Source organism: Echinops telfairi, unplaced genomic scaffold (genome assembly GCF_000313985.2).
Source record: "Echinops telfairi isolate 266 unplaced genomic scaffold, ASM31398v2 ScPeMD7_70;HRSCAF=299, whole genome shotgun sequence".
NCBI lineage: Eukaryota > Metazoa > Chordata > Mammalia > Afrosoricida > Tenrecidae > Echinops > Echinops telfairi.
The window spans coordinates 27,033,300-27,044,538 of NW_022103968.1; the positions used below are offsets into that span (position 1 = coordinate 27,033,300).

General features: G+C 55.9%; 1 protein-coding gene across 1 annotated transcript in view; it reads left to right on the forward strand.

Annotated features, from left to right (window-relative positions):
- Positions 1–3,785, forward strand: part of FGF8 (fibroblast growth factor 8) — a 4,492-nt gene extending 707 nt beyond the window's left edge. Inside the window, exons 2-3 of the mRNA XM_004701305.2 lie at positions 2,574–2,680; positions 3,495–3,785. Coding sequence (XP_004701362.1) covers positions 2,574–2,680; positions 3,495–3,785 — 398 coding nt within the window. The remainder of the gene's footprint in view (positions 1–2,573; positions 2,681–3,494) is intronic.
- The last annotated feature ends 7,454 nt before the right edge of the window (positions 3,786–11,239 follow it).

Below are 11,239 nucleotides of genomic sequence, written 5' to 3' on the forward strand. Positions count from 1 at the left end.
AGCAACTGGGACTAGGATCCTGGACCAGGCTCCCGGCTCCCGGCTCCCGCCGGCGGGGTGGTGTTCCCCGGAGCTACTGGCGGTTGGAGGGGCTGTGGGCTGATTGATTTTTAAAACATTCAATATTCCTGGCTTGAAAGCGGGCCAATTTCCAGGGACCTGGAGGTGCCCAGAGGAAAGCAAGTCCTCCGGGAGGGGGGTGTTGTTTTTAGAGAGCGATTATTGTGAGTTTAAAAACCTTTAAATAATGACCAAGTTAAACAAGCATGAAAGGCGAAGGGAAGACTCTATTAAAATGTAATAAAAAGGTGAGGCATTTTAAGAGCTAAGAAGAAAAATGAAGAAGGATATAAAACAGCAAAAGAACAAGCCCTTTTTCAGATGTGGCTTTGAAAGGGGTTGCAAGTCTGTAAATGTAAAAAAAAAAAAAAAGAGGGTCAAGATTGTTCTCTGTGAATCTCTGGAGAGACCCCCGCGTCTGGCAGAACGATTAAAACTCTTCTTACTTTCACCTTTTTTAACATTTCCTGAATACTTTCTCCTCTTCTCCAGCCAGTTTGGGGGATCGAGTATGTCTCGCTGCATTTTTTTTCTGCATCCACAGAGCTGGCTTCCCTTCGAAGCTGGAGAAGGAGACATAATTTTCCCGGGATAAATCTGTCACTGGGGTGGAAGAACAGGCTTGAAAATGTTAAGCTTTTCAAGAGCCGGCCAGTCAGGGGAAAGCCCGTTGTAAACTGTAGCCGGGCTCCCCAGACCCATCCGGGAAGTAGAGAGGGGTTGCTACGGGTTGGTGTGGGGGCAGGGGCAGCCTGCCGGTGGGCCCAGCTTCCCTGCTGGGCTGACTGGGCCAGCCAGCCTAAGGTCCCTTTGTCCCTCTAAACTGGTTGCTCCCTACCCTTCTCCCCTTCCTAGGAAAGGGATGGAAGGCCTGGCACCCTCCTGGGTTTGCTCCCTTGGAGCAAATGGTCCAGCATCCTTGGGGTTCTCAGTGGGAAGGGGAGGCTAGGCAGCCTCAGGGGCAGGGAAATTTGGCCTCCGAGCTCTGGGTTCCGATGGCCTTTTCCCTCCTGCAGTGTACAGGAGGCTCCTTAGGTGCCTGCCGGTGCAGCTTGCTGGCAGGACAGGGAAAGGTAGACCTTGAGGCTCCAGAGGCAAGACAGAGGCTGGGCCAGGAGGAGTCTGGGGGAACCTAGCAGAGATTGATGGCTTCTTCACGGGTCCAAGCGAGGGACCTGCTCCATCCCCAGCTGTCCCACCCGGTGTGATCAGGATCCTCTGAGTGAGGTCCTCTCGCTGGCCCCCTCAGTGGCCATCCTGGCTCCTTAGAAGCAGCTGCTCCTGGCTCTGGAAGGCAGTCTGGCTGGGACTAAGAGAAGGTGGGTGGGAGGGGAGGTGACAGCTGCATTTCCGTGGCTGACTTGGGGCCAGACTGGGGACTTGGCCACTGGGTCCCAGCGCAGTGCCTGTGTGAGTAGGGGGCCATCAGAGACTGGCCAATGAGGCTGCCATGCTGACCTTGATGCCAGCCTTCTGCTCTGCTCTGTCTCAGGGACGGAGAAAGGGCCCGTGTGTCAGTGCAGGTCAGGGACTGCTGCCTCCAGGAAGGCAGAGCTGGGCTCTGTCCCATCTCCAGACAACTAACTCAGCCTCCTCCCCTCTCGGGGACAACCTCCGAGGGAGGGGTGTGCAGAGACTAAGGCTTCTGTGACCCCAGAGTGGTCACAGGTAGGGCTGGAGGGCACAGAATTCAACCCCATCTCACAGGTCTCCAGACTGAGAGGCAAGCACCCCGACTTTCTCCCCTCCTCACCCACAGAAAGTGGTCTCTGCCTGTGGTGACACAGGCTACCATGATGGGGCTGATGGAGACGAGACCAGGGAGTTGCTGACTTCATGACCTGGGAGCTGGGGACGATGGGAACCGGAAAGCAATGGGGAAGGGACAGGGTCCTCTCAGTCAGTGTCTGCAGTGTTGGAAAGCTATCAGCTTTGGCTGTTAGGGTCAGGAGGCCCATCTCCATCCTATCTCCTTCTCAGCAGACGAGGCTGGGACCGGCCAAGGGATGGAGTCTGAAGCAGGAGGTAGTGGGTGGGTGGGCAGGTGGGGGCTGGAATCCCTGGGACGGGGGTTAGGATCTGTGGGGCAGGTGCACATAATCTTTGCCATTGGAAGGAACCTCAGAGATCTTTTGGTTAGTCGTGCAACACCGGTCAATGGACATTTGGCTTGGAGTTTTACCATACAACTCAATCCTATCTGGTAGAAAACCAGGACTCCGCCATTTGGATCGAAGAGTCCCAAGAACTTCTCCTCCAGAACCCAGTCTATAAGCTGGCATCTCATCCGTTCCCCTCGGTCGGCCCTGGTCAGGAGCCCCATGCCCAAAAAAGTGGCTTGTCTTTCTCAGGGGTGCCCTGCTTTTGAGAATTGGGTGTCAGATCCTGGGACACCAGGGGTGGCTACTGGGAGTGACAAGTCTGTGGGTCAGCGAGTGAGGACCTGGCCTTGGGAGGGATGGGGGAGGGCTCACGGTTCTGTCCATCAGCAGCCCTCCTCCTTGCCCTGACAGCAAAGCTCATTGTGGAGACGGACACCTTTGGGAGTCGAGTGCGCGTGCGCGGAGCCGAGACCGGCCTCTATATCTGCATGAACAAGAAGGGGAAGCTGATTGCCAAGGTGAGGCCCCAGCAGGAAGGTGGGGCCTGGAGGCCCTTGGGAGCTGCCCAACCAGCCCGGTGGGACCCCTAGAGCCCCAGCTTGCCCTTGACCTACCTGAAGATTGGGGTAGGGGCAAGGGAGAAGGAAACTTAGAGAGAGAGAGAGAGAGAGAGAGAGTGTGCAGCTCTGAAGTCTGAGGAGGAGGAAGGCCGGTTTGGGAAGGGGCTGGGGTGGGGGTGGGGGTGTTGGTAAATTCCATATATCTTTTTAACAAATCGCCAAATTGCTTTGCTATTATGTCCAATTACATGGTACCAGCATTTGGAATGTTCAGTAAGCCGCAGGCCCAGCCCCTCAGCCTAGCTCTGAAATGGCCCCATTAGTCACGGCGCCTCTCCAGCCTCAAGCGCCCCTCTTCCTGAACTTCTGGGGCTTGGGGCCCAGAGCTTCCCTTCCCCCATAGGGTGGCTGCCCAGGGGCCAGGGCGTCAGGGTCCTGAGGGAGCTGAAGGGGCAGGTGGGGAAAGAGCCCCAGTGACTCTGGCCAGCCCGGTGGGCAGGAGGCCAGGCGGGCTCGCGCTGGGCCCCCCTTTCTGCCTCTCTGTGTTGGGGCCCAGCCATGTGTCACTGCAGCCCGGGAGGACAGGAAGTTGCCGGGTGGGCTGCGGGTTGTAAGGGATTAGAGAGCGGGTGCCCACCTCGCCATCTGCTGGGGTGTCCGCCTGCTGTCTGCGGCCGCTTGCCCTCTGCCTGGGCCGCGGGGAGTGTGGGGTGGGGGTGGGGGCGGCTCCGCACGGAGCCCAGTAACGCGGGGTCTCGGTCCCTACCTGCAGAGCAACGGCAAAGGCAAGGACTGCGTGTTCACGGAGATCGTGCTGGAGAACAACTACACGGCCCTGCAGAACGCCAAGTACGAGGGCTGGTACATGGCCTTCACCCGCAAGGGCCGGCCCCGCAAGGGCTCCAAGACGCGCCAGCACCAGCGCGAGGTCCACTTCATGAAGCGGCTGCCCCGCGGCCACCACACCACGGAGCAGAGCCTGCGCTTCGAGTTCCTCAACTACCCGCCCTTCACGCGCAGCCTGCGGGGCAGCCAGAGGACTTGGGCCCCGGAGCCCCGATAGGAGCCGCCCGGCCCTCCCTGCACCGCCGAACCCGGCCGACCTTGGACAGCTGCGCACGGCTTCCGCAGCAGGGGAGGAGCTGGGGCCCGTCTAGTTGTGGATAATTGTTTGCTGTTGGGTTTTTTTTTTTTAAACAAAAGAGAGGCTCTATTTTTGTATTCCACTTGGCTGTAGTGTGACGTGTCTTCTTCACTTTCGGGAAGGCCGGCTTGGGGCCTAGACTGGGCTTTAGGCGCGGGGTTCCCTGCCGGTGAGGGTGAGGGGCTGGTTCTACCCCAGAGGAAGGACACCTGTGACCCCAGGTGTCAGAGCCAGGTAGGGGCGGGAAGGGAAGGGTTGGGACTTAGTTCTGTGCTTTTAGAGCAGTGCTTCTCAACCTTCCTAAAGTCTCGGACCCTTTCATACAGCTCCTCATGTGGTGGTGACCCCCCCCCAACCATAAAATTATTTTCGTTGCTACTTCATCACTGTCATTTTGCTACTGTTATGAATCAGGCGACCCCTGTGAAAGGGTCGTTCGACCTCCAAAGGGGTCGCGACCCAAAGGTTGAGAACTGCTGTTAGAGGCAGGTGTCAATGGAGGGAGGTTGTATACTTACCTACTCAGTGCCATCCAGTCAGTGCTGACTCAGTGACCTGACAGGACAGGGAGGAGCTGCCCCTGTGAGTTTCTGAGCCTGTAACTTTACAGGCATGGAAAGCCTCAGCTTTCTCCCACAGGGCTGCTGGTAGTTTTGAACTCCTGGCCTTGTGGATTGCAGCCCATTGTGTCACCACTATGCCGCCAGAACTCCATGGGTTGTGTACTAGTTGCTAGTCAAGGATGGGACTATCCATTTCACATCACTGTTAAAAATGTGTGTAGCAGAGGGTCCTGGCAGGGTCTCTCCCTTCCCTTTCCCTGTCCCAGCAGTTGGGTCATGAAACCTTCTTCCAGCCTGCCCAGATGCCCAAGCCTGTCAGTCACCATGGTCACTAGAGGGGTTCTAGTGGTCATCAGGGTCATCCTCGGCGAATGGGGGTGGGGAAGGGGAAGAGACCTCTCAGTAGTTCTGGAAGCTCTGACTGGGGCCACCCCTCTCTGAGCTGGGCAGTCACACTTCCCTAGCCACTTCCAGGCCAACAGTCACCAACCTTTGACCACCGCCAAACTCATTCATAGCAATGGTCTCGGATGGCGTAGAACTACCCCTTTGGATTTCCAAGGCTGTGAACACTTACAGGAGTGGAAAGCCTCATCTTTCTCCCTCAGAGGAGCTGGTGGCTTGGAACTGCTGACCTCACGGTAGCAGATGAATCCTTTAGGTCACTGCAATCATGGATTCAGTGAGAATTTTTAAATCAGTACCTCTCGCTGTGTGGTGGGAGACAGGTTGGAGATTCCAGAGCGATTCTTTCTGAGTTTCAGGCTCTAAAACATGAGTGAGAAGAGCGGCAGTCAGCTTCCTAGGAAGGGCATGCTGGGCAAGGGGCGGGGGGACTCCCAAGCTGGTGTTGATGATGGGGAGGCAGAACAGGCATGGGCTCTGGGAGATCTGGCTGTTAGCAGAACGTGCTAAGCTCAGGGACCTATTGTCCAGGAAGGATGTCCACCTCTGGAGTGATGGATTCAAGCTACCTGGGAGGGAAGGGAAGCTGGCCTTGTAACCTAGTGATAGGACTATGTGTATGTGTGCAGAGTGAACAGTGTGTGTGTATAGATATAGTCATATATATATCATAATCATCTGTAACAGATAATCTATATCATAGCTGGCCCATGAGAGAAAAGCAGCTGGTCAGGTGTTGGCAGGACGAGTTTGAGAGAGGACTTTCAGGAGTAAGGAAGCCCAGGTGAGAGGGGTCAGAATGGAGCCCATCAATAGTCCGGGAGAAGACTATCGATCACCCATCCTTTCACCCATCCATGTCACGTATTGGGGGCAGGGAGGTTATCACACCGCAGAGGGCAGACTCTCCAGACCCAAGGAGGCTCCGAGTCCAGAGGAAGCAGGTGTGGGGGTGGAACTGGTCCAAACTTCATTCTTGAGGCTTCTGCACTGGCTGCCGCTGCTGCCGCCGCTGTTGCATTCTTCAAAGGTGCCTCTGGCCTGATCCCACAACCCGGCTGTTGAGTCATCCAGAGGTCTTCAGGTCCCTACTGCTTACATCACTGTTAGGTGCGGGATACCCCAAGCCTTCTTAGTCAAGGGGGCTTCCCAGGGTAGCAGCCCCAAGGCCAAGGTTCACCCTCCCAGGTGGATACAGGGCTTGTGGAGAGCCTTGTTGATGAGAGGTTTGGGGTACACTTCATCTGCTCACCTCGGCTCTTCTGAACTGTCATGGGGGTGGTAAGGGGCTCCGGGTAGAGTGGGTGTCTCCTAGTTCATGGACATTAGGGCCGGCAGGAGAGGGTTCTAGATATTTCTCTTCCAGCCCCCCCAGCTCTTAGTACCTCCTCCTTGGCTCCATTCCCTCCCCTCCCCCTTTAATTAATTCTGGGTGAGCAGCCTGGCTTTATTGTGCAAGGACAGGCTGGGGTCCCCCTGTGGGAAAAGTCACACCTTCTGAGCAGCTTCTGATGCCATGCAAATGAAGAGACCGTCCAGGAAACGCTTTCATCTGCACGGCCGCCTGTCCAGCCCCCAGCCCAGTAATTACCCACATTTCATTTGTTTGAGAGCAATTCCTGGGGGAAGCCACAGGGGAGGAGGGAGTCTGGGATTGGGGGGGGGAGCATTTGGGGTTGGCGGACGGAATGTCAGGCTCTCTGCCTGTGATCCTGGCCACAAAGTGGGGCTAGGCTGGGTCAAAGCTGGTCACTGGTTAGACCAAAGTGAATCCTTAAGTCCCCAGACCAGGGGGGCTTGAGTGCCACTGGGGGTGAGCTGGTATGGTACCACATGATTGCCACTAGGAAGAAGATGTGGGCGACCCTGAGAGCCACGTCTGCCTTCCTGAGAGGAGAGAGTTGAATGGGGGAGAGGCACGGACAGGAGGGCAGGGATCTGTTTGTTCTCTGAGACCACCTGAAGCTTGGGGAAGGGGTTGACTTCTCGGAGAAGCCCATGCCTAGGACTCATGGGAGCTGAGTCTGGGAGCAGTGGGGCTAGGCTGGGCTAGGGCACCCACCGGGTTGTTTATCCTTTAAGTTGCTGCCTCCATAGAGTCCTGGCTAATGGAGTTTTACAGCCCACTCAAGCTGCAACTGGCCAAGAATCAATCATTACCGGCACTTAGTGGTTTGATAGTTAACAGCCTGAACTGAAGCCAAACTGGTTGTTAACTGTGATAACAACTGATTTCAAGGGGTTATTGCCGGCCCAATATGCTCAGCCCATTTAATTCGGGAAAAACATGCAGGGAGCTGTTTCAAGGCCCGGGAAAGGGAGGAGGACCAGGTTTTCCCAGCCAAAAGGCCCGTCACTTCGCTTGGGCATTGGTGCCATGAGGGGCCCTGCGGGTCTGCTGAGGAATGCATGGAAGCTTGATCCCCAGCCTCACTGAGGACCCATGGGTAGGCCCAGGTGAGTCACCCAGAAGTCCCTCTCTCTGCCTCCCTTCCCCAACTCGGGGCCCCTCCTGATTGCCCACCTCCCCTCCCCTTGTCCTGGCTTTACAATAGCACCCCCCACCCCACCCCCACCTTTCCCTCACAGGAACTGTCTTCCCAGGAGGAGCCCATGGCCCATGGCCAGACCTATACTCAGCCCCACTCAGCAGGTGGGGTGGTCCCCTCACCCATGCCTAGGATGGCTCCAAAGCCCTGCCAAGTCCAAGTTGAGCCTTGCCTTTCATATCAAATGTTCTAGCAAAGAGTCTACGCAGGCCTTAACTAGAAAGGAGGGGGAGAACCCTCTCTCCATTAGGGCCTGTCCATTCTCCCTTCTAGCAGCGTTCTGGAACATTCTAGACTGTTGCTACTGCTGCAAAGGACCTTGGGAGTCTTTACAGATGGGCAACCTGAGACCCGAAGGTCTTACAGCTGGTGTCACAGCTAGCACTAGAAGTCAGATCTTGACTCTTAGAGCCAGTTGCCACTCGAGGACCTTAATCTCCCCTTGATTCATTGATTGTTTCATTCATGCATGGGGGAAAGAGTGATGAGGGTCTGTCGTGTGTCAGGTCCTATTCTGGGTACCACGAATTTCTATCCTTGTCATGATGGTGCTCATAGTTTGATGGACAGGTACAGAGGTCCTCTGACAGTGATAACCATTACGGAGTGGGGGTGTGTGTGCAAAGGGTGGATGGGGGCATTAGCAGATTTGCACAGAGTAATCTAAGAAGGCCTCGCTGGTCACTTCACGTTTGGGCTGACCCATGATGGGGGTGCACTAGGGAGGCATTCAGAATCTGAGGGAAAAGACATCCAAGTAGAGCAGCGGTTCTCAACCTGTGGGCCGCAACCCCTTTAGGGGGGAGTCGAAGGACCCTTTCACAGGGGTCACCCGATTCATAACAGTAGAAAAATGACAGTGATGAAGTAGCAACAAAAACATTTTATGGTTGGGGGGGGTCACCACCACATGAGGAACTGTATGAAAGGGTGGCAGCATGAGGAGGGGAAAGTTGAGACCCACTGAAGTCGAAGGAGCAGTAAGTGGGCAGATCCTGAAGCAGGAGCCAGCTTATGGCATTAGGGGAATCGTAACAAAGTGAAGGAAGGTGAGGCCAGAGAGGGAGAGAAGGGGTGGTGGTGACAGGCAGGTCATGGAGGACTTTTGAGAAGACGTGGGCTTTTAGCAAATGAGACAGCCAACCAGTGGTGCATTGTGCGCAGCAGAGACACATCTGACTTGGGGTTTCACCCGCGTGCTCTGACTGCTGGGTGGAGAATAGACAGGTGTGGGGCCAGAGACACCAGTTGTGAAGTTATTACACATCCTTCAGCAAGAGATCCTCCGAGTTGCTGAAAGTGGTGAGAAGCCACGACGAAACCAAACTCTCCGTCGTCGAGTTGAATCCGACTCCCGGCCACCCTAGAAGGGCAGAGTGGTACTGCTCCACGGGGTCTCCAAAGCCGTCCATCTTGCCGGAATCCCGCTGCTGCCGCGTCTTCCTCCCATGGAGCCACTGGTGGGCTCTCGCGGCGGACTCAGTCAGCGGACAGCGACTTACCCTGGACGCCACCAGGGCACCTCGTGGAGCGAGATTGGAATTTGGGACATTGATTCTTTTGAAAGTGGAGATGATGGGATTTGCCGGTGGATTGAAACATGGCCTGTGAGAGACAGACAGCCTTCCTGGGGCTTTTCAAAGTTTCTACCCTGAACAACTGAATGGAGGGAGGACGCGAGGTCAAGTGTAGAGGGGGATGTGTAGGGGTTTGGTTTTGGACACGAGAAGTGTGAGTGGACCAAGTGAATATTCAGGTGGCGCTGTGGGCAGGCAGGTGTGCACGCAGCTGAATTCTGAGGGCAGGGCCAGGGTGAAGGCAGACATCCCTGAGTGTTTGGCACACAGAGGGTTTTTCCTGGCAGGAGATGGGATGGATTCCCCAGGGAGTGAGTGTAGACAGGGAAGTGAAGGGATCCAAGGCTGAGGTTTGGGGACCCAGAAAACATGACCTCGACGAGCAGTGGGAGAGAATTCAGGAGGCTGATGATGTCGGAGAGAGATGACTATTTCTGAGGTTGCAGCTTTGAGCGGGCGTAGGAAAACCTCTACTGTCACACTCTGTCCTCCCCACGCACAACCGCAGGGCCCAGAGGACAGTGGCCAACACAAAGGGGTGGTTTAGCCGAGGGGTCTCCCTGACTCTTCTCTCAGTCTCATGCCTCCCTCCATCAGCAGGGCCTGCTGGCAGAACCCCGAGGGCCCATCTCCACTCCAGTCCCTGTCCAGGCAGCTACTCTTCCACGTATCCGTCACCACAGCCTGGGCCACGCCAGGCCTGGGCACTCGGCTGGTTTGTGATGATAGCCCGTGGCTGTCCCCCTGGTTTGCTCTTGTCCCCTCCAATCCATTCTGCACGCAGTGGCAGTGCTGCCAATTTCTGAAACCCAGCCCTGACTAGGCGATGTTTGCCGTCCCTAGAATCAGGTTAAGACTCCTCCCAGCATCCTGCTTGGCGGGGACCAGCCCCTGTACTCTGGCCCCTGACTGCCTCGCTAACCTTATCCTCTCCTCTCTCTGCCTCTCCCCTGCTATACTCTGGCCACACTTCGTTCCCGTTTCCCAAACCAGCCACACTTCCTCCGACCTCCTGTACTTGCTGTTAGGTCTACTTGGAATGCTTTGATTCTAAACCCTGGGCAGACGATGAGTCCACGGGGACGTACCTCTCTCTGCGGTCACCCTCAGCTGGGTTTCTTTATCATACGTGGCACTGTCACCCTCAGCTGGGTTTCTTTATCAGACGTGGCACTATCTGATATGATCTTGTGGTTGCATTGTTTTGGAATTTAAAAAAAACTGAAACTTTGTCAGACTTGCTCATGGATGAGTAGCCAGTACCGGAAAGGAGCCCTGGGCATGCAAAGGTTAAACACTCCGCAGCTAACTAGAAAGGTCAGCAATTGGAACCCGGTGGCTTTTTTGCCGAGAAAAGATCTGGGGATCCACCCCCCGAAGATCCTATAACTAATAAGCCGGTCCAGGGCAGTTAGTCCTAGCCTGTCCTAGGTTGTGGCTGAGTCACAGTACTGGATGGCGCCCAGCACCGAGACAGTACTGGGCACAGCATGGATCACAAAGGTGCCGTAGGAAACATTTGTGGATGCTCTCAACTCCTGAGAGAGGAGTCGACCCTGCCTGAGGCTGTGGAGTCAGGAAGGTGGGCCTGGCATCTCTGAACCCAGGGTGGGGTTGGGGAAGTGTCTGAAGGGTGGGAGGCTGAGGGGGGTCCTGGGATGGGTGACCTCTCTTTGTCATGGAGGCATACACACAGTGTGACCCCCGTTTTCTGAAGTGGCATGAAATGTCTCCCAAACCCTGGACACACAAACATCTTAAGTAAGGGCTGTTGGACTGGACCCCCAAGAACCTCCCCAAATTCCAATTTCTTCCCGGCTACTAGGTTTCCATAGCTACCAAAGGACTTCAAAGGGGAGCATGAAGGGGAGTTTGGAGCCAGAGAACCCAGAGGAGAGAGGAGGAGTAAGTGGTAGTAAGACAGACGGGGGGAGCTGGCAGAAACGCCAGGGGGTCCCCAAGCCCCATGTTCCTGTGGCGGTTGTGTCAGTCAGGCCCCTTTGGTTGTCTTCCTTCCCATCTGGGTCTCTTGCCGACCTCAAGAACTAACTGCCCAGGTGGGTGGGCAGAGAGCTGACCCCACCCCCCACAGACCCCACCCCTGCTGACTGGCAGAAGCTGAGAAGGGCCCAGGGCTCAGCCCTGACCTGCTGAGTCAATATCAGCCAGCAAGCTGGAGCTGCTGCAGTCCTGCATTGGACTGGGCGCTGTGCTGCTGCCCCTGTCTACTCTGGCTGTGTCTGGTGGTGGGAAGAGTCAGGCACTGTCTTGTGCCAAGC